This window comes from Eptatretus burgeri, chromosome 1 (assembly GCF_056783735.1).
Source record: "Eptatretus burgeri isolate ZD-2024b chromosome 1, Ebu_testis_v1, whole genome shotgun sequence".
NCBI lineage: Eukaryota > Metazoa > Chordata > Myxini > Myxiniformes > Myxinidae > Eptatretus > Eptatretus burgeri.
The window spans coordinates 54,135,166-54,161,804 of NC_140961.1; the positions used below are offsets into that span (position 1 = coordinate 54,135,166).

At 41.9% G+C, this 26,639-nt stretch overlaps 1 protein-coding gene across 4 annotated transcripts in view; it reads left to right on the forward strand.

The window, feature by feature from the left end:
• Positions 1-26,639, forward strand: part of LOC147034509 (SUN domain-containing protein 1-like) — a 64,997-nt gene that overhangs the window by 16,048 nt on the left and 22,310 nt on the right. For all 4 annotated transcript variants that reach the window (XM_085884463.1, XM_085884456.1, XM_085884472.1 and 1 more), the window contains 2 exons: positions 14,301-14,432; positions 19,524-19,595. In XM_085884463.1, coding sequence (XP_085740589.1) covers positions 14,301-14,432; positions 19,524-19,595 — 204 coding nt within the window. The remainder of the gene's footprint in view (positions 1-14,300; positions 14,433-19,523; positions 19,596-26,639) is intronic.

Sequence of the window (26,639 nt, forward strand, 5' to 3'; positions counted from 1 at the left end):
GATCACCAATTTAGCGATGGATCGTCAAAAGAGACCAGACGCCGTTTGCCGGGAAAACCGAATAGATCTTTACTTCGGTTTTCTTATCCCACATGCATGCATTTTCTCAGACGTAATGACCTCCCAGCAAAAGTAGTGTGGTAGGCAGAGGGACGGAGGACGGAGAAATCTGGATACTTTAACATACCTCCAACTAAAGTACCCCTCCTCCCACCCCATTCCCCTCCCTCCTCACACCGCACCCTACCCCTCCCTCCTCCCACCTCCTCACACACCACCCTTCCCTCTCTCCTTCCACCCAACCCCCCCTCCCTCCAGACTTCTACCACCCTACCCATTCCCCTCCCTCCTCACACCTCCTCTCCTCGGACTCCCACCCCACCCCACCCCACCCCCACTCCTCCCTCCCATGGTTTTGTAGTTGTGGAGGTGACACACTGACATTTATTATTATAGATTATACAGTTTAGATGGAGTCCATTGTTGGCATAGGCATAAGATTTCAATGGGCATGTTGGAAAAGGGAATAAAGAGGATGAGGAGGTGATGGGTAGGTACGGTCTGAACAAGAGAAATGTGGAAGGGCAAATGGTGGTAGAGTTTGCAAAAAGAATGGAAATGGCAGTGGTAAACACGTATTTCAAGAAGAAGGAGGAACACAGGGTGACATACAAGAGTGGAGGAAAATGCACACAGGTGGATTACGTCTTAAGCAGGAGATGCAACCTGAAAGAGATTAGTGACTGTAAGGTGGTGGCAGGGGAGAGTGTAGCTCGACAGCATCGATTGGTGGTCTGTAGGCTGACTTTAGAGGTGAGGTTGAGGAAGAGAGTGAGGGCTGAACCAAGGACCAGATGGTGGAAGCTGAAGGAGGAAGACTGTTGCGTGAAATTTAGGGAGGAGGTGAGACAGGCGTTGGATGGTGGTAAAGATGGGTGGGATGATTGGGCAACGACAGCAGAAGTTGTGAGGGAGATAGCTAGGAAGGTACTTGGTGTGACATCTGGACAGAGGAAGGAAGATAAGGAGACTTGGTGGTGGAATGAGGAAGTACAGGAAAGTATAAGGAAGAAGGGGTTGGCGAAAAAGAAGTGGGATAGTCAGAGAGATGAAGAAAGTAGGCAGGAGTACAAGGAGTGGCGGCGAAAGGCAAAAAGAGAGGTGGCAAAGGCCAACGAAAAGGCATATGGCGAGCTGTATGAGAAGTTGGATACAAAGGAAGGGGAAAATGATTTATACCGATTGGCAAGACAGAGGGACCGAACTGGGAAGGATGCGCTGCAGGTTAGGGTGATAAAGGACGCAAATGGGAATGTGCTGACGAATGAGGAGAGTGTGTTGAGAAGGTGGATGGAGTACTTTGAGGAGCTGATGAATGAAGAAAATGAGAGAGAGAGAAGGTTGGAAGAGGTGGAGATAGTGAATCTGGAAGTGGGGTGGATCAGTAAGGATGAAGTGAGGACTGCTATGAAGAAGATGAAAAGTGGAAAGGCAGTTGGTGCAGATGGTATACCAGTGGAGGCATGGAAGTGTTTCGGAGAGATGGCAGTGGGGTTGTTAACCAGATTGTTTAATAAAGTCTTGGAAAGTGAGAGGATGCCGGAGGAGTGGAGATTAAGTGTACTGGTTCCGATTTTCAAGAATAAGGGTGATGTGCAGAGCTGTGGAAATTACAGAGGGATAAAGTTGTTAAGCCACACCATGAAGTTGTGGGAAAGAGTAGTGGAAGCGAGGTTGAGAGGAGAGGTGACGATCTGTGAGCAGCAATATGGGTTTATGCCAGGAAAGAGCACCACTGATGCAATGTTTGCTTTGAGAATGTTGATGGAGAAGTATAGGGAAGGCCAGAAGGAGTTACATTGTGTGTTTGTGGATTTAGAGAAAGCTTATGATAGGGTGCCAAGAGAGGAGTTGTGGTATTGTATGAGGAAGTCGGGAGTGGTGGAGAAGTATGTGAGGATTGTACAGGATATGTATGAGGACAGTGTGACAGCGGTGAGGTGTGCGGTAGGAATAACGGACCGGTTTAAGATAAAAGTGGGATTGCACCAAGGATCGACTCTGAGCCCTTTCCTGTTTGCAATGGTGATGGACAGGTTGACGGACGAAATCAGACTGGAGTCCCCATGGACTATGATGTTCGCGGATGACATCATGATCTGTAGGGAGAGTAGGGAGCAGGCTGAGGCGAGCCTCGAGTGGTGGAGGTACACACTGGAGAGAAGGGGAATGATAGTCAGTCGGAGTAAGACGGAGTACATGTGCGTAAATGAGAGGGAGGGTGGTGGTATGGTGCGGTTGCAAGGAGTTGAGGTGGGGAAGGTGGATTGGTTTAAATACTTGGGATCAACTGTCCAAAGTAATGGAGGGTGTGGGAGAGAAGTGAAAAAGAGAGTGCAGGCAGGATGGAGTGGGTGGAGAAGAGTTGCAGGAGTGATTTGTGACAGAAGGGTAGCTGCAAGAGTGAAGGGGAAAGTATATAAGACGGTAGTGAGACCAGCTATGTTGTATGGTTTGGAGGCGGTGGCGCTAACAAAAAGACAGGAAGCGGAGCTGGAGGTGGCAGAGTTGAAGATGCTGCGATTCTCGTTGGGAGTGACGAGGATGGATAGGATAAGAAATGAGTATATTAGAGGGACAGCGCAGGTAGGACTGTTTGGAGACAAAGTGAGAGAGGCGAGATCGAGATGGTTTGGACATGTGCACAGGAGGGAAGCAGAGTATATCGGGAGAAGGGTTTGTGCAATTAATGTAAAAGTGCAATTAATGTTCAAAAATACCCATTAATATGATGTTGTGTTTCACAGGCACAAACACTGCTTTCAATGAGAGCACGCAAAAGTGTTCACTTAAATTCCAGGGCAGATTAAATGGTGATAAACAGCTATATCTTTGAGATATTGTCCAGTGGGTCATCATGAGGGTTATAATATAAACATTGATAGTGTGTACCCACCATGCATCAGCTTTCACCACCAGCTGGTTGCGCGAAGGTCGCATAAGTGATTGCGCAATTGCTATATCATCGATATTTGGAGGGACGATAATCACCAGCAAAAACAAATCAATTTCGCCCAACCCGAGATCTGACTAGATTGTTGCCTTGGTACTTCACAGGCAGTGCATCTCCATTATAGTGTACACCATCCTCTAGAGCAGTGGTTCCCAAGCTTTTTCAAAACACGGACCACTTACCCCCTTTTTTCACAACATTTTAAAACTACCTTTTAGGTGCAAATATCAGACTAAGAGTGATGTCATGCACAGCCAGTATTTGTGTGTAGTCTGTCAAAAAGCAGACCCTTCTAAATGTGTTCAAATTAGTGTTTTAAAATGATAACAGTACGAAACTTAACAATTGTAGTATTATTGCGACACATTTTAAATGATATAAGTACATGTCAAGAGTAAATTGTGAATATAACTACCCAATGTCATGAGAGCCCTGGGCTTGGATCTTACCTACCAGTTCATCAATGCGAGGAGAAATTGTGGAGAGGCAGGCATGCATGATGTCATGTTCTGGCTGGAACTGAGATCTGTACTTTGTTTTTAAGGCTGTGAAGCATGAGAATCCAGCTTCACAAACATAGGTTGTTGCAAACGGAAGCAATACTTTTATTGCTTCACTTGACAGTTCTTCATAGTCCTTTTCAGTGGAGAGCCAAAAGGCCGTGAGAGATTGCTCTCTGAATTTTACCTTCAGGCTACCATCACATGACAAATCCATGAGCTGATCTTGGGCTCGGCAGCTAAGGTTTGTGTTTGAAAGGACATCTTCGAAGAATGGTGCACTGATCCACTGTCATCTGAAATATCTCTGAAGTAGGTCTCAAATTGCGTGTCCAAGGCATTAAGGTGAGCAGTCAAAACTGCTTTGATGCTGGGCAATCCAATCTCAGAATTACTGTGAAATTCTATGAACAACAGAAACATTTCAATAATTCCATTTTCCAAGCGAGTTCACTACACACCGAGTTTCCTTTTGAATTGCATCATTTTATCGCTCAGCATCAAAACGTTCATATCTTTGCCTTGCAATGAAAGGTCGAGATCATTCAGAAGGTTAAATATATCAGCTAAATATGCAAGTTTAGCAGGAAAGTGTTGGTCTTTGAATTGACTTGCATGGCTGTAGCTTGTGTTCGTCAATAATTCCTCCAGTTCCTTGTGCAGCTCAAATGCACGTTGCAAGACTCATCCGCGTGATAGCCAGTGGACCCTTAAACAAGGGGAAAAGGTTTACCTACACATGAAAACGAATGAAATAACTCGGCCTCGGGTCTCTTACACGACCAGTCAAAAGTTTTAGAACACCCCCATTTTTCCAGTTTTTACTGAAATTTAAGCAGTTTAATGTTTCAATGTACTCTGAAATTAAAGCATAGAACAAATAAACAATTGCAGATAAAAAAGAAATCATGGAATCATTTTGTTGAACAAAATTTAATCTAAAGTTTTGACTCATCAAAGTAGCCACCTTTTGCAGATATAACAATCGAACATACTCGTGGCATTCTTTCGACAATGGAAATCAAATATTGTTCGGAAAGTTCTTCGCAACACTGTTGCAGAAGTTCCCACAAATGTGTTGCACTTGGAGGTTGCTTTGCTTTCACCCTTCTGTCCAGTTCATCCCAAACCAGCTCGATGGGGATTAAGTCTGAAGACTGTGCTGGCCATTCCATGATTTGAAGCCTACCATCTTGTTATTTTCTTCTTAGGTAGTTCTGACATAGCATGGAGGTATGTTTTGGGTCGTTATCTTGCTGTAGGATGAATCCCTGACCAACTAGGCATAGACCAGAGGGTATTGCATGGCGCTGCAAAATGCTGTGGTAGCCCTTTTGGTTCAGGGTGCCAGTCACTCTGTGCAAGTCGCCGACTCTGGATCCAGCAAAAGAGCCCCAGATCATCATGCTTCCTCCTCCATGTTTGACAGTTGGTGTCACACACTGAGGAACCATCCTTTCGCCTCCTCGACGGCGTACAAAAACCCTGTATGATGAACCGAAGATTTCAAATTTTGATTCATCGGTCCATAAGACCTTCTTCCAGTTTTCAGTAGTCCACTGGTGGTGCTTCATGGCCCAGGCAAGCCTCTTTTCTTATTTTGCCATCTTATCAATGGTTTTCTTACTGCCACTTAACCTGTCAAACCTGCAGCTCAAAGTCTTCTCTTCACAGTTGAAACTGAGACTTCCTTACTTTGACCAGTGTAAAGCTGTGCTTGAAGCTGCTGTCCTGTGAGCCGCCTATCACACAAGCTGTTGACTCTCGGAAACTTGGCTTCTGATTGTGTTGTGGCTTTGGGTCTGCCAGACCTCTTCCTGTCAGTTTCCTCCAGTTTCCAAGTGCCTTTTGGTGGTGTTGGAAACTGTACTCACTGACACCTTGGCTTCCTTTGCAATTTCTCAAAAGGAAAGACCTACACTTTTAAGGGTTATAATGGTCTGTCTGTCTTCCCTTGTTAATTGTCTATTTCTTGCCATTATGATCGCAATATACTACTTCCTGCAGTGCAAAATTGTCCAAATAATGCTTCAGAGGGTGTAGCAACACAGTCTGTTCCAACACTGCTTTTATACAGACAGAGGGTTTGTAACTAATCAACAAAAGATGAGACCCCTGCAGGAATTGTTTGCATCAACTTTCAAGGCTTAATTTACTTCCATTGCTGCAGAACAGCTGCAGTTGCTAACCCATTACTTGTTCGCTGAAAAGGGCCTTTTTTAACAACTATGAAATTTACATTATTTTTCAGTTTTTGGGAACTTAAACTTTTTTCTTTAACCTCTGGCAGTTTACTGCTTAGCTTTGTACCATTTCAGGTTATTCACTGGACTTGAACTGCTTAAATTTCAGTAAAAATTGGTAAAATGGGGGTGTTCTAAAACCTTTGACCTTCAGCGGGTCTGTCCTGATTACTGTCGATATATCGGCACATTCAATCATATAGCATATTCGAAAACGCGTTTTGAGATGTCCATGTATCTACAGGCTGTACATGTCCATGTATGTATGCTCTTCCTCTACTCGTGGGGTATGATTACACATTGTAAGCAATAATGAACCGTGCTTCTTCTGAAGGTACATAATAAATTGCAGCAGTTGCAGTATGACCTCCCATTGTCTCGGGTTGCTCACCTGCAGTCAGCATAACAAGATCGCACTTATTTTTGGATATTTTCATTTACAGATGCTTTCTGATAGTTCTGTGATCCCCCCCCTCCCCCTGGTGTATAGACTTCGATGGCTGTCAGCACACAAAAAAAAATGAGCTTTGTATGTCACCCGGAAGGCACCAAACATTAATATCAGTGAGTGAGTGGTTAGAATGAGCTTTATGGATGTGTGTTAGAGTTGCAGTCATATATATATATATATATATATATATATATATATATATATATATATATATATATATATATATATATATATATATATATATATATATATATATATATATATATATATATATATATATATATATATATATATATATGAAAAGATTTGTTTAGGTCAACGTTTAGGTCAACGACGGACAGCATATACGACGGTGGTCCCATAAGATTATAATGGAGCTGAAAAATTCCTATCGCCTCGTGATGTCGTAGCGCTGCCAGTCTTATCAAAGTACAGTATAGCACATACAATTATGTACAGTACATAATACTTGATGATAATAAACAACTGCAGTGTGGCCCCGTGAAAACACGATTGTTGAGGTCCATAAAATGTCATCGTGTAAAAAGTGTGGTTGCGCTAAATTGGGATTCGAGAAAATCATCGTTCAAACTAACTCGATGTTGACCTCACATCCTAAAACACGCCTATTTTCACCCTATTTGACCCGTCTTTTTGCACGTTTACCTTCTCGCAAGTAAATTACCTTTGAATTAAAGAATTCTGCGAATAAATCGTCGTCGTTACAGTCGAAATTAAAACACAAATTATTTTTTAGTAAAGCTTTTTATGTTGTTAAAACATTCGCACTGTTCCAAAAATATAGCACACAACTGACAGATGCTCGTTTCTTCATTTGTAAATTATAACATCGATGCAATGATTACGTATTTATAAAATCCAAACGCTATTTAGTCACCTTTCTATAATCGATGCGAGAGGAGATTGTAAGCAGCCGCTAACACACATGACCGTCATTAGCAGCACAAAGGTAAAACTAACGCGTCTTTCGTCTATCTTGGATGTGGGACAAGATGTGGAGGTGGAAGACAGTGATATTGATGAACGATCCTGACCCTGTATAGGCCGAGGCTAATGTGTGTTTGTCTTCGTTTTTCAAAAAAAAGTTTAAAAAGTAAAAAATAAAAAAAATAAAAATTGGACAGCTGTACAATGTGCTTGTGTTTAAGGGTTATAGTTATTACAAGAAGAAAGGAATTTTTTAAAATTAATTTAGTGTACCCAAAGTGTTCAGTGTTTATAAAATCTACATTAGTGTACAGTAATGTCCAAGGCCTTCACATTCACTCACCACTCACTCACTGACTCAACCCAGAGCAACTTCCAGTCCTGAAATCTTCATTCATGGTAAGGGCCCCATACAGGTGTTCCATTTAAAAAAATGTTATACCATATTTTTACTGTACCTTTTCTATGTTTGGATATGTTTAGATACACAAATACTTACCATTGTGTTATAATTGCCTACATTATTCAGTACAGTAACATGCTGTACAGGTTTGTAGCCTTGGAGCAATAGGCTCTACCATATAGCATAGGTGTGTCTTAGGCTATACCATCTAGGTTTGTGCAAGTACACTTGATGATGTTCGCACAATGACGACATCGCTTAACAACGCATTTCTCAGAACGTAAGCCCGTCGTTAAGTTGCGCATGACTGTATGTATGTATGTATATATATGTGTATGTATATATATATATATATATATATATATATATATATATATATATATTTATACTGTATATACAGTTTCAGTCAACAATTTGGACACACCTATTCTTATTCATTCAATGTTTTTTTATTTTTACTATTTTCGACATTGTAGAATAACAGTGAAGACATCAAAACTATGAAATAACACATTTGGAATTATGTAGTAACCAAAAAAGTGTAAAACAAATCAAAATATATTTTATATTTTAGATTCTTCAAAGTAGCCACCCTTTGCCTTGATGACAGCTTTGCACACTCTTGGCATTCTCTCAACCAGCTTCATGAGGGAGTCACCTGGAATGCTTTTCCGTTAACAGGTGTGCCTTGTTAAAAGTTAATTTGTGGAATTTCTTTCCTTCTTCATGTGTTTGAGCCAATCAGTTGTGTTGTGACAAGGTAGGGTTGGGATACAGTAAATAGTCCCATTTGGTAAAAGACCATTATTTTGTCTGCACTGCAGTCGTCCATATTATGGCAAGAACAACTCAACTAAGCAAAGAGAAACGACAGTCCATCATTACTTTAAGATATGAAGGTCAGTCAATCCAGAAAATTTCAAGAACTTTTAAAGTTTCTACAAGTGCAGTCGCAAAAACCATCAAGCCCTATGATGAAACTGGCTCTCATGAAGATCACCACAGGAAAGGAAGATCCAGAGTTACCTCTACTGCAGAGGATAAGCTTATTAGTTACTAGCCTCAGAAATCGCCTATGAACTGCACCTCAGTTTGCACAGTTTGCCCAAGTAAATGCTTCACAGTTTAAATGACACACATCTCAACATCAACTGTTCTGAGGAGACTGCGTGAATCAGGCCTTCATAGTCGAATTGCTGCAAAGAAACCACTACTGAAGGAGACAAGGAAGAAGAAGAAGAAGAAGAAGAGACTTGCTTGGGTCAAGAAACATGAGCAATGGACATTAGACGGGTGGAAATCTGTCCCTTGGTCTGATGAGTCGAAATTTGAGATTTTTGGTTCCAACCGCTGTGTCTGTGAGACACAGAGATGGTGAACGGATGATATCTGCACGTGTGATTCACACAGTGAAGCATGGAGGAGGAGGAGGAGAAGGAGGAGGTGGTGTGATGATGTGGGGGTGCTTTGCTGGTGACACTATCGGTGATTTATTTAGAATTCAAGGCACACTTAATCATTATGGCTACCACAGCATTCTGTAGAGATATGCCATCCCATCTGGTTTGCGCTTAGTGGGACCATCATTTGTTTTTCAACAGGACAATGACCCAGCACACACCTCTCGGCTGTCTAAGGGCTATTTGACTAAGAAGGAGAGTGATAAAGTGCTGCATCAGATGACCTGGCCTCCACAATCACCCAACCTAAACCCAATTGAGATAGTTTTGGATGAGTTGGACCGCAGAGTGAAGGAAAGGCAGCCAACAAGTGCTCAGCATATGTGGAACTCCTTCAAGACTGTTGGAAAAGCATTCCAGGTGACTACCTCATGAAGCTGGTTGAGAGAATGCCAAGAGTGTGCAAAGCTGTCATCAAGGCAAATGGTGGCTACTTTGAAGAATAGAAAATATAAAATATATTTTTATTTGTTTAACACTTTTTTGGTTACGACATAATTCCATTTGTGTTATTTCATAGTTTTGATGTCTTCACTATTATTCATCAATGTAGAAAATAGTAACAATACAGAAAAACCCTTGAATGAGTACATGCGTCCACACTTTTGAATGGTACAGTATATGTGTATATGTATATGTATATGTATATATATATATATATATATATATATATATATATATATATATATATATATGTATATGTATATGTATATATATATATATATATATATATATATATATATATATATATATATATATTATACAGGGGGCTGCAAAAGTAGGTATACAGTCAGGATTATACCAGTATTACCAGTATTATAATAGTGGTGCTCGAATTCATTTAATACTAGAATTCATTTAATTCATTAAAATCATGATTACCATTATTGGTATGTTATTATTGATATGCTTGTATAATCAATAAAATACGTTTTGTGCGCACGTTTTGTTTTTCATTACTGTATACCTACTTTTGCAGCTATATATATATATATATATATATATATATATATATATATATATATATATATATATATATATATATATATATATATATATATATATATATATATATATATATATATATATATGTTGTTACGGATTTCAGAATCCGGTCTGATGAATGCATCCACACATCCAGGTCCTCAGACAGTTATTTCCTTAAATGCATGATCAGATTTGCCCCATCCCCATGTCTAATGGGATCTTAAATGTGATGTGTTGAGAAGGGTAAAGGATAGATCCCCTCTCATATGGGAAGCTTTTTTCTTTACGACAGACACGTTCACACACATTTCTTTCACGAGCTCTGAAGCCCGCCCTCATATTTCCTTAGCAATAAATCTTTCACGAGCTCTGAAGCCCGCCCTCGTTTTTCTTCAGCAACATTTCTTTCACGAGCTCTGAAGCCACCCTCGTTTTTCCTCAGCAACATTTCTTTCACGAGCTCTGAAGCCACCCTTGTTTTTCCTCAGCAACATTTCTTTCACGAGCTCTGAAGCCACCCTTGTTTTTCCTCAGCAACATTTCTTTCACGAGCTCTGAAGCCACCCTCGTTTTTCCTCAGCAACATTTCTTTCGCGAGCTCTGAAGCCACCCTTGTTTTTCCTCAGCAACATTTCTTTCGCGAGCTCTGAAGCCCACCCTGGTTTTTCCTCAGCAGCATTCTTTCGCGAGCTCCGACGGCCGCCTTTTTTGAGAGCGTACGGGTCGTCATGGTAACCGTGCCCCAGTGGGGTGGGGTGAGCTTGGGGTGGACGGTACCCCGTAGAGACGGCCCGAAGATATAAAAAGACGTTCGGAGAGGAAAAGGTGAAAGAGGGACGTTCTGAAGCGAGAGAGACGTTCTGTGAGGAGATACGTTTTGAGAGTGGGGAAAAAGCGAAAGCGATACGTTCTGAAGAAGAAAGAGATACGTTCTGAGATAATAAAAAAGCGTGAACAAAAGAGGTACGAGAGAGAAGCGAGCAAGAAGCGGGTGTAGGCGCGCAAAAGAGGAGAAAGAAGCGCGTGTGTGGGTGTCTGGCCAGCGCCAACAGTGAGACGGTTTGTCCTGCCCAGAGCTTCGGCAAGTGAGCGTGTGGACTGGCGTTCAAGGCTGCCCCGCGAGAGGCTGTACGACATAGCTGGGTGGTGGCGACGGACGTGACACGCACGCACGCATTTCAGAACGTTTTTGTTTCACGGATGACTTTCTGGTGAGCGGGACAATTTTCTCCCCCTCCCCTCCCCCTCCCCTCCCCCTGAATGATCCGTTGGGTACCCTTGTCTGTGTTTAGCTGTAAGTCAACCCCTGTTAAGCTTCTGCTCTTTGTCTCTTTCCTGACATTTTGATTGATTTTTCCTTTGAAATTCTTTATTTACCTCAGCAAATAAAAAATTCTTTTTATTTATTTATTTTATTATTAATAAATTATTTGTCGATTTCCAACCTGTCCGTGTTTGTCCTTTCCTTCTTTGGTCTAGCATTGTTCGAACCGAGATAGACTGGGAGGTAATTACTACAGATTTGACCAAAAAATAGTCGGCACGCACCAGCGGTTAAAACGCTCGGCCGCCCTAATTAAAATCTAATCGGACAAGTCTGAAGACGACAATGGTTCACGAGCGGTATTTGACGATGTAGATTGTTTCAGAAGTCAAGGATGAGACAATGTGATAATTTTTGACCAAGTTATAAAAATGATCAACATGATGTGGTTGCAAAATGTCGAAAGTCCGGTTTCGTTCAACAACTTTCAAAATTTGACCTTTGCCTCACCTTTAAAGGTCATAAAACAATGTTGTGGACATTAAAATAAGGAAACAGGATACGTGCTTTAGCTTATTGGAGTTAGTTCGTCGAAGAAGGTCGAACACCCGGTTCGATTCCCACAACTTTGAAAATTTGACCTTTGTGGCCTTTAATGGTCAAAGGTCAAGGATTATGACCTTTAGAGCAAAACTTCCTCTGGAACATTCCAGGAACAATATAACGTCATATAGGCATAAATAAAAACGTATTTATGCATTATAAATAAATACATTTCACACTCCTCGGATTATCCATACGTTGATGAAATCAGTGTAAAAACAAACTTGAAGGGGGCGCCACGGGCAAGGTGTTCGAGATGGAGCAAAATGGTTTCAAGACTTGAGGTGGGGAATGACCTCAAGATTATGCATAAAAAATATTGTCATCCTAGCTCTCAAAGTTTGGGCGGTCGTATGATTTTTATGTCAAAATTCGCAATTTTCTAAGTTTTTGACCTTGTAACCTTGACCTTGGGACGAAAATGAAAAATCGGACAACGACATGTTTTAGATAATTCATTTTACTATTCAAATACTGAAGAACCCATTCCATTCAGTCAATTCCCAAGGAGAAGATAGATTTTTAATCCGACTACCCCCTAAAAATGGCTATTTTTGGGCCGTGGCTCCGCCCACAATGGGCGTAGCACGCCCTCATCCAAGAAAACACAATTAGACATTGATATCGAACACATAACCAAGTTTCATCAAGATCGGATCAAAGTCCACGGAGTTATGCTCTGGACAGACAGACAGACACACAGACAAGCCGGTAGGTGGACATGGGTAGTCGCCTACCCAATAGAACCTGACGCGATGGGCCCATTCGATGGGGAATGACCTGAGGATTAAGCACAAGAAAATTCATGATTCTAGCTTCAAGGGTTAATGCTGCAGATTGTTTATTCGTTAAAATACCCCCACATTTAGAGGTTTTTCGGCCGTTGCGAGGCAACGGAGGGGTCCTGAGCAACGGTTCTTTCTAACACATAACTTGGACATACCATGAACCTACCATACCAGTTTCATGTATATTTGACTCATAATCTCTGAGATATAACGAACTTCGTTTTTTTTTATTGTTTTCGAACAGGGTTCATTCAAAGTCTATCTTCTCCGACAGTTTTCATAGGATCCGGCTGGAATTTTTTTTGCAATATGGCTGAATGTACTGCTCAGTCGCTCGTGGCCAGATTTTTGATTTTCAAAAAAAGAAATTTTTTATGATTTTTCAAAGTCCCGTTGCTAGGCAACAGTGGTGTCCATAGCAACGGTTCTCATTTGCACACAACTAGGTCATGGTGTGAACCGACCAACCAAGTTTCATTGAAATCGCCATTGTATTAACGGAGAACTGGACCGAACAGACATACCTACAGACAGAGAGACAAACATATCGACGGAAATACTGATAATAAGGGTAGACTAGATCGACTACCCAACATAACGAATATAGTGGTCACTCTGGCTGGCGCTCGTGAACCAGTAATATTGGTGCTTTGCTGAGTGCGCGCTCCCCGCTCAGGTAACCACGTGACCTCAAGTTAAACGGAATAATTAGACTGCGGACACTGGAACTCGTGGCTGACTGGGTGGCATTCGTGGTTTAAAAACAACTCTCCGTACCATAACGTTAATTGTGAGCGGTGGCCCCAGGTCCTGCTCTACCGAGGACAACCGGGGATTAATCACCCTGAGTGACAAGCTGGTGTCTCGGTATCCATCCACCGCAACTATATATATATATATATATATATATATATATATATATATATATATATATATATATATATATATATATATATATATATATATATATATATATATATATATATATATACATATATATATATATATATATACATATACATACATAAAAACGTTTCTATCCATCCATCCATTGAAACCACACTCTGTGCAGAGTGTTGGTGTTTCCTCAGCAGTCTCCTTGGCGATTGGGTACAATCCTGGATGTGCCACCACTCCAACACAGGATTCCAGCAAGCTGGCACTCCTTTTGCCGACCTCGGAAGGATGACAGGCTGAGTCAACCCCACCTGGTATTAATTCAACAGTTGAGGGGGATTTGAACTCAGGATCCCAGGATCCCAAGCCCACCACCATGTGTGTGTGTGTTGTGTGTGTGTGTGTTGTGTGTGTGTGTGTGTATATGTATCTGTAGAAATGAGGCCCCGCGAGAAGTGATGTAAGCGACATTTTTTAATGATATGATGATGATAGGCTCGGATGATAGGGTAAGGGTTAAAATACTGCTCTATGGCATTAACTCCAAAATTGCCGATGTGTCCGTTACATCACTCCTCCTCGTGGTGCCATATATATATATATATATATATATATATATATATATATATATATATATATATATATATATATATATATATATATATATACTTATAATAATATTCCATATACCTGTACATAATAATTTGAAATTGCCATGAATCAACCTCACCCACTGCCAACAGGAGACACCCAAGGACCAGGCTTATCGAACACAGCCACAGACAAGGGGCTGGGCACCACCACCTCTGCAAGAAGTTTCAACACCAACTCTCACAGGTCTCTCAATCTTTCGAACTCCAATAGAACAGGGAAAGGTACGAAATACTTGTTTACATTTTTAATGCGAAAGTTATTTGAAGGAATATGAAAAAAAAAAAAAGAATTTGGTGCTTGAGAGAAGGAATAAATTGAAGGGTATAATTGCATTTTGAAGAGGAAGATGTACTAATGACAGGATCTATATTTTGTTTCGACTGGTCTTCCAACTTATTTAGAAACACATAAGGGACATTCAAAATGCTTTGCAAATGAGATGGTCCCAATAGTCCAAGACACACCAGTTTTATTTATTTATTTATTTATTTTAGTCATATTGTTATGAATCTGGAAGCCATGAGCACTCAACATACAGGTCCTATAGCTCAGTTATTTTGATAAGTAAATGTGGATAGATAGCTCCCCTTTCCCTTGTTTAATGGGAAATTGAATGTACATGTGCTGCGAAGTTACTTTGATAGTCAGGGTTTTCTTTTATTTTTATATCAACGACAACAACGCCAGCATCACCCTCACCTTCACCTCGCTCTGGCCGACGCCATGGTGAGCGGAGTTCAAGGAGGAGCCTTGTGGCGGCCCTCGACCAATCAGCATGCTACGAGTGAGGTGGCCGCCGCTCAGCCAATCAGACCCCGCGACGGTGAGAAAGTCGGTCCGCGTGACGTCACCACGCCCCCGGGCCAATCGACAGACTTGCCGCTCGTTTTGGCCAATGACAGGGCGATGAGCGATTATGCGCACCAAAACCGTCCAGTGAGGGAGGGCGGAGGCGTCCCCCCCCCCCCCCCCCGGAGAAGGGTGAATAAGGTTGCGGCACGATCGGGGAAGAGAGATTCTTCCTCCACAAGAACCGTAAGTCGGTTGCATGCCGTCTTTGTTGGTGAACTGGAGAGTTTTTGAGATAGTTGATGACCATCGAGCAGGTGAGGTTGTGGTCAATCTGATGGCCAGGTTGAACGAGTGTGGAGTTATCAGCCCTCGCTTTGACATTCAACTCAAAGACTTGGAGAAGTGGCAGAGAAACCTCCTGCCTTCTGGACAGTTCGAGATACAGAGGAGAGTTTTGGTTGCCGGGATGAGCGTTGAAGGGAGCTCTGGATTCTATCATTGCATCTCGACGCTGGCCTGGTTCGCCCGTGTCAGCCGAACCACACGAGGTGGACAGGTCAATATCCTTCTGGGTGTGTGTGTGTGTGTGTGTGTGTGTGTGTGTGTGTGTGTGTGTGTGTGTGTGTGTGTGTGTGTGTGTGTGTGTGTGTGTGTGTGTGTGTGTGTGTGTGTGTGTGTGTGTGTGTGTGTGTGTGTGTCAGTGGGCCCGTCTGTCAGTGGGAATTGTCTAAGTGTTCTTTGCTGTACATACTTGCATCTCTATAGTTGGATAACTCTGCTTCTTGCATGCTCCCCCCTTTCCCCTATTATAAATAAATACATTTGTTAAATGTATCAGTTCGTTTCTGTGTTTGTATCATTGGTTTGCCGCGCTGTGAACGGGAACTAGGAGGCCTCATTGTTGCCGTAATCCTGCAATCGCCCGGCAGGATTCTAGTACTCTCCGCTCGGGGTATGGCTCTGATCCGGCTCCGTAACGGCCCGGATCGCGCAGATCCTGCCGAGGGTGAATTTCCCCGGTAGTTTGAACGACGTGGGTATTTAGGTAAATTGAAATTGGCAATCGACCCTACCCCACGTGGTCGACCTATTGGCGATCTTCGGTCCGATAAGCGACCCGTCGGCTCCGGAGTTATCCGGGGTGACGACCTATAAATTCCGGGTGTTCGGTGGAGTCGACTCTGCATCTCCACCTCGCGGTCATGCTCATCGCCGATACCCGGCCCACAACAATATGTCTATACATGTATGAAAATATGTGTTTATTTGTATACTGAACAAAAATATAAACGCACCAACCTAAATATCTAAGTCAAGATTGCCATTATGGGAAAATGGTCAAACCGATGATATGTTTGAGCAATGGTTCCTTTGTTTTGCTCAAGACAGATGTTCCCATTGAAATTGACCACTCTGAGTGTGTGGACTCACACGTTGAGTAATCCTTCCCATGAGCACCATGGGGCTTGACAGAGTTATGGTCAGTGAGCGTGACCAGGACACAAACACTCCCTATAGCTTGCCCTATAAAAGGCCTCCCCAAAATGTGGACTGGTGCCAAATGTCAACATGCCACAGATGTCACAAATCTTGAGGGAGCGTGCCATTGGCATGCTGAATGCTGGGACGTCAGTACGGGCCGTTGCAGCACACTTCAATGTCCACCACTCCACCATTAGCCGCCTGAGAACGCGCTTCAGAGAGACTGAAGCACCGTGAACCGCCCACATGCCCGGCGACCACGTGTGACCACCGCCGGTCAGGATCGTCACATGAGGCTGCAACATCTCCGGGATCGACTCCGACCGGCCACGAGGACTGCCGATGAGACTGTCGGGCTGCATAACAGGCGCATTTCAGCCCAGACGGTGCGTAACCGCTTGAGGGAGGCCAAGCTTGAGGGAGGCCAACACCCGCTACTGACTGTGTGAACTCTGACAGTGACACCTCGGTTGTGTCGGCTGTTGTAGCGCAAAGACTGTCGCCAGAATTCTCAAGGAACTCTTTGAAATTTAATGCTCAATTGTCATGGATTCTATAACCAAATTGTTGTGAAGATTTAGTATTAATGAGTTTGAGGTAAAATAGTAACAATCGCTTGGTGCGTTTATATTTTTGTTCAGTATATATACATCTTAATTATTTTGGAGTCTTGCGTGATTGTGTGTGTGCATACATATCATGTACAAGTAGTGCATTGATCATCATTTGTGTTGCTCATGATTTTCAAGCAGTTTTGACTTTTTACGAGGACCATATGATTGTTCAAGGAAATTAAGTCAGGGAAATCATACCTGTGCCATCAGACTTTACTGTACAGGTGTCTAGTTTTGTGGAAGAACATTTTACTCTCCACACATATTTCGCTAATTACTGCTGTTGAAATATTTTGATTGAAAAGTTTTTATTTTTATTTTTTCTTCCTCTTAGCTTTAAAAATAGCTAATGAATCTTGGGATGCCAGACTTTTCCAAACCACAAAAATAAAATCTGGGGCTTATTTGTCAGCACTTAGACCACTAAATGTTACCATATCGTTCTTGCACCATGACCCAAAAACCAGTCGTTTTTGTTGGTCATTTTTTTCCCAGCAATTAGAGAAAATATTACTATGAAGTTAATGATAATCCTGAAAAAGTCCCCAAAACAAAGTTTGTTTTTCTTAAAAAAAATTTTTTGTGGTCGGAGACGGCGGACATTAAAATGAGTTCCGTCTGACCGACTGGCCAATCATCCATCCACTTACATTTGTGTACAATATAATTCAAAAATCGTTGACAATTTAGCTTTTATATTGCAGATATTTATTCCTCATACCGTTATCTCAACCTGATTAGATCATGGCTGCGATTAGCTGAATTCTGTTGCTATGGCAACCATCTCGGTAACTTGGCTTGTGTATGTGACATTTCAAAAACTAATGAAGATTTAGCTTTCATATTACATTGATGTATTCCTCATACCACCCAAAGGGCGAAAGACCTCGAGTATCAGCTCGTTTAAACAAGCTCCCTAAAACAAGCAATCGTGCCAAGCAGGCAGAAAGCCCCGCCTTCAAAGGGTGACAACAGGCGAAGTTATGCCCCCAAGGGATGATTGATGGGCATAACGTCAGAAGCTTGCCGAGCAGGCAGAAGCCCCGGGTTTCGTGCGAGCAAGCCACGCCCCGGAGGCGGAGGATTGTTCGGCATGATGCCTGAAGAGGAAGAAGGCATGGGGGAGCATAGACTGAATAGGACGAGAGATCGGCAGAATGCACGCACGAGGTCAGTGTGAGGAACGCATGAGGCAGAGTTGATTTCGGGAGTCAGTCAGAGGCGAGAGTTCAGGGCTAGCACATTTTGGAGAGCCGCGATCAAAGAGGAAGGGGGTTGCTGATTTTGGATAGGCGAGAGCGGAGGGTGAGCACACGCCAAGGACGACGACACGATCCTTGTATTCGTGTTGAGGCGATTTGGCTCATGTGGTGAAGGAAGATGCTGGCCTTTGGCTCTTGGTTGGGTCGGTGAGGACGATCGGCGCACAAAGCCATTGCACTGTGTCTCTGAGGTTTGGTGTGGAGTGCCGCTCATGGATTGCCTGGCTTTTGTCCCACGACGACAAAGGTCAAGGATTTGGATGGGGGACGATAAGAGGTGGTGGTGAACAGCTGTTTTTGAAGGCTTGGAGGGAAGAATGGGATTGAACAGAGGGAGTTTATTCCAAAGGTGGGGGAAAAAAGAGGAATGAAAGAGTGAAGGTGAGCAGTGATTCATGATTTTCGTAGTTTTACCAGAAGGGGGTTGTGGGCGGACATTGAGTGCCCTGCGGAAATATGGCGGGGACAAATCGCAGACAGATCAGAGCAGGGCGGGGATGAGGGGGGGGTGGAGACCGGAGAGGAGACGGTAGAAGACAGAAAGACTACTGACCTGCCTGTGGTGAGAGAGCGTGAGAGGCCCAAAGACTCAGCCTCATCGTAGGAGATACCAATTTTCCGAAATGCCTTTGTTTCCACTGCGTGAAGCCACGAAAGGTGAGAGGCAGAAGCACCAGCCCAGAGGGGAGAGAAGTACTCCATCAGGTTGCGGACAAAAGCTTTGTGTGTGGTCAGGAGCTCAGGTGGGCTGAGGAAGGACTTTGCATGATGGAGGATTCCCAGTTGGCGACTGGCTTTGGAGGCCAGGTTGGAAATGTGGCTTTCCCAGGAAAGGTCATGGCAGATAGTGAGACCCAGAACCTTTAAAGAAAGGACTTACCACATTTACCGCCAGCACCACGACTATATGTATATGTATATATGTATGTATATATATATATATATATATATATATATATATATATTTAAAGATTGGAAATATATATATATATATTTTTTAAAGATTGAAAATATATATATATATATATATATATATATATATATATATATATATATATATATATATATATATATATATATATATATATTTAAAGATTGGATTCTTTATGTTAAATTTGTTGAAAGTTTTTTTCTTTTTTTGTCACTCATTGGGATTGTGCAGGTGTTTTCAAGAAAGTGTGCTCGTTCTGTGGCTGGTTATGCCGTCTTCCCTTAAACATTTTACAATCTATTGGTGAGTGACCTCTGAACTGCTTTTTATCACACCTGCCTGTTCCTTCCATTTCTTAGCTTCCACAACTTATCAAAACATTTCATGCCATTACTCTTAAAATGCTAGATGCATGCAACGATTTGGAACGATGTGCTTGTGTAAAGGGCATGTCATGAAATGCCACGTTTGACTATTCATTTAAGTATCTTGGTACTAATTTTTTTCGATGCAGTTTTATTCAAGAGTCTTTTTTATTTTATTTTTTTTTTGTATACAGTCGAGGCTTATGGAAGAGCTAGTACTAGTAGATTTATTGATATAAACTTTAAAGTGGTGACAGGTTTTTCAAGAGCATGCCAAATGAGGATCTCTGAGCTTTGAAGATGAGAGCATTGAGAGTGAGCTTTAATCATGTGGTCAAGAGATGCTGATCAGGGAAGACAAAGGCAATGAAAAGTTTACTTGTGGGGTCAATTTGCTAAATTTTATTCAAAGCGATATAAGTAGCTGCAGTGCTGGCATAATAACACGCCTTGTGATGCATGGTGGTTTCACTAGTTATTTTTGCTGTTGGTAAAACACTAGGGGTATCTATGACTTGGTTATGCAATAAGCTGTTGTATACAGATTTTAAAAAATAGATTTGTTGGTCATGAAACTTTATGTGACTGGCAGTTGTTGTGAAAGTGTATATATTGAACCCCCTAACTTGGTGAGGCAGCAAGGCACAGATTGAGTTACATAACAGCAAATGCTGCACGACCTGTTCATGACAAGTGTCGTCTCCCCCATAATTACAATGTCCCTGCCTTGCTGAGCACAAGTTAGGAGGTGGGGGTGCACTCAGGCCCAATAAATTAAACCAAATACAACATAACGCTGATGTAATTTACATATGTAAACCACTGAAAACTCCAAACTAGGATGGCATCCGTGAGGCAACTCAGGTCTTAGACTGAGATTAAATGGTTACAAGTAAATGAAAGCAGAGCCACTAACCGGTTTTGTCTTTGAGTTCATCAGGTTGGCATAATGCAGTGTTGTTTACTTGTGACCAAGCTAAGTTTGGTTAAAGAACAAGAATGACCACAATGTGATCACAACCTGTGACAAAATCTGGTAACGGTCATATGAAACACCTCTCGGAGACTCCCGGAATGTCAAACAATGTCCCAATTGGACAAATGAACACTGTTTTTAGATCCTCGTGGAGGATCTCTAAGTTTTACTCACGTTGTTCTTCATCTTCTTCTTGTGGACTTTTTTGTTACACAGCATACAGTTTTCATCGAAACTTCCTGAAACTTGTCATATATATATGTAAAAATACTCTGCGCAGACAGTAACCATCTCCGATTTTGAAAATTCCTCCGAGAAAAAAAAATTATGACCTCAAAATATCTCCACGAATGGAAATCGCCTAAAAATTATCTCCGAAACTAGGCAACTTTTTGAATTCTGTTTGCGGGAATCGAACAGGGCATTCGCAGAGATGAATTACCGCACATATGATACATCACTATGACGTCATATCAATTATTATGACGTCATTCCTATTTTTTGACATTTTTTGCTTCACAACCCAGAGTTTTCACCAGATCTTCGTGAAACCTGCCATGTATATGCAGAAAGCCCACGCGCAGGCAGTAACCATCTCTGATTTTGGAAATTCTTCCGAGAAAAAAAGTTGACGTCATAATATCGCCGCTAATGGAAATCGCCTATACCATTATCTCCGAAACTTGGCAAGCTGTTTGAATTTTGTTTGCGGGAATCAAGCCGGGCATAAGCACAGATAATTTATCGCAAACCTGATGCATCACAATGACGTCATATTCGTTTTTATGACGTCGTTATTAAGAGGACGAGGATCTTGGCTCATTTGAGCTTGTTTTTGTTTGTTTGTCTGTTGTTTTTTTTTTTTTTTTTTTTAGCAGTCGGAACTGCTGCTAAAGTCAATTCCACAGTTTAACTTTTGAAATTTGGCTCACGTTAAGATGTTCTCGAGGTTATCATGTGCGGAAATGAAATAAAGCCATAAACACTGGCATCTCCGGGCCTTTATAAGCATTGTGATGTATCCAGAAATTCATAGGTATGAAGATAAGTAATGTGAAAATATGTGTATGAATGAGGAAAGTGGGAGATAAAAACCAAAAAACTTTATAGTTAAGAACCTGTTGCGGCCTGTTCCAAGTCCAAGTCAAGGCATTCTTGAGCAGGCCAAAAAAATGGTGAATTAAGACCCCAGCGAGGGACAGTGAGGTGATTAAGGATAACATAAAATAAGGCTGTTGATTATCTTCAGAAGGGGTGTTTAAATCAACCCAAACACCCAATTTTCACTCATGCACTTCCTTGGAATTCTCTTAGTATGTATGCAAAGTTTCAGGCTGTTAGCTTTTATAGTTTTGGAGTTATGCAGGAGACACACACACACACACACACACACACACACACACACACACACACACACACACACACACACACACACACACACACACACACACACACACACACACACACTTCCGTTATGGTAATCACAGAAATCATTTAAAAAAAAAAATCAAAAGCAATCACTGAAAACATTGAAGTACCGCTCACGATAATACAAGTGATTTTTGACCAATGATGCAGAAATCAAGAAAATGACCAAATACCAAGACCTCAAGCATGAGATGAAAAGATCCTGGAAGCTGAAAAATGCCAAAGTTGTGCCAGTGATGAAGAAGAACCTCACAGGGATATTAAAAACCATCCCTGGGAATATCATGACAAACGACCTACAGTTGGAAGCCGTCCTGGGCTCAGTAACGACCCTGAAGAGAGCCCTCGGCACAAAACTTTGAAAACAGAAAACTTCACAGCTTGGTCCATGAATAGTGACCCTTTACCAAAATGAAGGTGGATACTTGAGCCCATCCTTGGAGGACTCAATTCCACATTTTGAAATCCACATATGTAGATACCAATCAATCAAACACACACACACACACACACACACACACACACACACACACACACACACACACACACACACACACACACACACACACACACACACACACACACACACACACACACACACACACACACACTTTGAGACCTAGCAGGTCTCTGTTTCACCTCCTGAAACCCACCCACATGTGGAGAAAGCAGGCAACAGCAACAATTTACACGTACACACCCTTCCATTGTGGTAATACAGTGTATATATGTACACATGCATAAAATACATAAAAACGACAAACACAAAGATTTACCTTCAAACAGAGTTCTTTGAAAGAGGAATTCAAGTGGGAAATTAGCAAAATTCAATTGAAAAATACACCAAGGCAAAGAACACAAAATGTCGATCTCTGCTCTCTGCCTTCACAACTTGATCACAGCAAACACGTGGTCAGATGGACCTTATTGTTTTTATAAATGTATCGATGTCAAAGTGAGGATCACATTCAATCGCACAGAAGGTTAAACAAAGCGATATCCTGTAAAAATAAAATTTTACATTTTCAGCAGATTAGACACATCCTGAAACACCAACCGCGTGGCACCGCAGGACCCAACAGAGGCGGAAACGTTCGTCTGTCCAATCGATGTTCTCTGGAGAGCACAGATACTTTTACTGAAATGAACAACCAAGCAGCTTGGAGAGCGCTTACCAAGTGGCTTAAGCACTTAAGCCAGCACTCCAACAAAATGGTTGTTAAACGGGTAGTTTGGCACGCGATTAGCAACACTTTAAACATACACCTCCTGGAGACGCCCAAAATGTCAAAACACGAACGCTGACATCTCTAGATGTTTATATGCATTGCAATGCACCCAGCGATTCGTAACTATGATGAACAGGCATTCGATAACATGAGTGAGGAAAGTGAAAACAACTTCATCGTTAAGAAATCACTGCAGCTTGTTCAAAGCCATGGCATGATTGAGTAGGCCAAAAAACATGGCAGCTTCAGACCCCATCGAGGTTATCCAGGAAACGCCTTAAGATCCAGAGAGTATTGTGGCTGAGTATTGCCTGATGAAGGATATAATTAAATAAGGCTGTAAATTCTCTTCAAAAGGGGTGTTTTAATTAAACCAAACACTCAATTTTCACTCTTACACTTTCTTGGACTTTTCTTTGTATGCAGGCAAAGTTTCAGGCTGCGAGGTCTTATGGTTTTGGAGTTATGGAGGAGACAGACACGCAGACACGCACACACACACACACACACACACACACGCACACACACGCAGACACGCACACGCAGGCACACACACAGACACTCATTTTATAGTGTGTGTGTGTGTGTGTGTGTGTGTATAGATATAGATATAGATATATATATATATATATATATATATATATATATATATATATATATATATATATATATATATATATATATATATATATATATATATATATATATATAGTTACGAATCTGGAAACCATTTGCATTCAACATACAGATGTCCCAAAAGTCAGTTATGTCGTTACGTATGTGTGTAGTCAGATCTCCCCCCCCTTCCTTTTGTCGAGTGGGAGAATCAACGGCGTACGTTGCGATTTCTTTTAGTTGGGTTATTACATCTAACAACCATTCCATCTGCATGACCCCTCGACCCATTACCATCCACGGTACAATCGCGCTTGCAGCCCTCGGTTCGCAGACCATAGCACACCTTTGCCTGAGATGGATTCCCGAGGATGTTCGAAGCAGTTTCACCACCTCAACCTTTCTCAAACACGTGCGGAGGGAGGGTCGGCTTTCTCCAAACAAGCCCGAAACCCCGCCCCGGAAAGGTATGCCGTAGGACCCTGTCCAATCAAAGGTGGACAGCGAGGTGTCTTCACCAAGGCCCCTCCCCGCTGAGGGAGGTCCATAAATTCCCGAGCACTCTCAGAGTTTTGTTGGGTTTTTGCTGTCACAAGGGTTGAGCAGAAGGTCGTCGAGGCAGCGAACATGTCTCTCCTAGCCCTCTACAAGGAAGGAAAGAGCGACCCTGACCTCCCTCCGTGGACCCCGGCCATTCACCACCCGAACTCCGCCATGAACCTCGAGTCCCACAAGTGCGACTGGGGACCAAACCAGCGACCATTGTCGGGTGCCGCAGCACGGAGTACCTCCTTTCTCCGACGTCCAGGTACCCATCCGAACTCTGACCCCCAGCTTGTCTCTCTCCTCGGCTGCGAGGGTCCAATAAAGAACTCTGGGTTTATTTTAATTTGTGTGTGTGTCTGCGTGTGGGCCCGTCTTGTAAGTAGAACTGAGTAAGTGTTTTTGGATCATTGTAAATATTCATTGCTTGCATATTCGTGTTAAGTCTTGCCTTTTGTCTTTTACTGTCAACAAAACTTAAGAAATGTCCCCAGTTCGTTTCCGTCCTTTCTTGAATTGGTCCAGCATGGTTCAGATCTGAGTTTAGGCGGGGTTTTATCCCCTGTAATCGCACAATTGTAGCTGGCACGGCTTTGGCAGTTTCCGCTCGGCTACACCCGAACCAGAGTTGGTAGTCTGTAGTTGGAACTCTACCACAGTCAGTAGAGTGACCCAGTTCGAGCAAGACGTGCCGAGGGCGTGGTTTCCCGGTAGTCAAAAATTGCGTAGTTAATTAGGTAAATGGGTTATAGACAAATAGACCCTATGCTACATGGTTGAATATGGGCGACCATGGTCGGTTAAACGACCCGCTGGCTCGCGGAGTTATCCGAGCGACGGCCTACAATTCTGGGGAGTTTGGTGGGAGACGATGCAAGCTTTCCCCACTTCGTGGTCGTTCTCGCCACCGACCCCCATCCCACAACAATATATATATATATATATATATATATATATATATATATATATATATATATATATATATATATATATATATATATATATATATATATATATATATATATATATATATATATATATATATATATATATATATATATATATATATATATATATATATATATATATGGCAGTCCTTCTGTCTGTCTGTTTGTAACCAATAAGCTCCTAGACCAGTGAACCGATCTTGATGAAACTTTACACACATATAGACCTAACATTCAGCTCCAGGATGCGCTGAGTGGCTTTCCATAAAAGTGAAATTTATATATATATATATATATATATATATATATATATATATATATATATATATATATATATATATATATATATATATATATATATATATATATATATATATATCTTCTTCTTCTTTCGGCTGCTCCCGTTAGGGAGTATATATATATACCTGGTATATATATATATACCTGGTGTTGGCGCAGTGGTTTGGGCAGCGGCTTGGGATCCAAAAGGTCCTGAGTTCAAGCCCCGTTAGGCCACTGAATTAATACACCAGGGGGTTGACTCAGCCTGTCATCCTTCCGAGGTCGGTGAAGTGAGTACCAGTGTACTGGGCCGGTGTGTACCCCGGTTAAAATAGGTGTACCATATCCCTGTGTTGCAAGAGGTGACCAGGGTTGCGTCAGGAAGGGCATCCGGCGTAAAACATGTGCCAAATCACTATGCGGATCATACGGATGATCCGCTGTAGCGACCCCTAACGGGAGCAGCCGAAAGAAGAAGAAGATATATATATATATATATATATATATATATATATATATATATATATATATATATATATATATATATATATATATATATATATATATATATATAAATTCCATTAAAGAAAAAGGCTTTCGAATAGTGCGCTGGCGTATTAATCGTAACAAAAGGCTTCATGGTTAAAAACGCTAGGGTTTTTTGAAATACAAAATGTTCGTATTCGTTGACTTTTTAAACGTACACATTCTCCTCCTGTTATTTGAATTCTCGAACTGCACGCGCACGGCAACAGTTAACTGCTGATAGATCTGCTCATGAACGAGCCAGGCAAGCAGAGTCGGCTGCAGAGAGAGAGAGAGAGAGAGTCAGACAGAGAGTCAGAGAGAGAGAGAGAGAGAGAGAGAGAGAGAGTCAGACAGAGAGTCAGAGAGAGAGTCAGAGTCAGACAGAGAGTCAGAGAGAGAGAGTCAGAGAGAGAGTCAGAGTCGCCTAACTACAA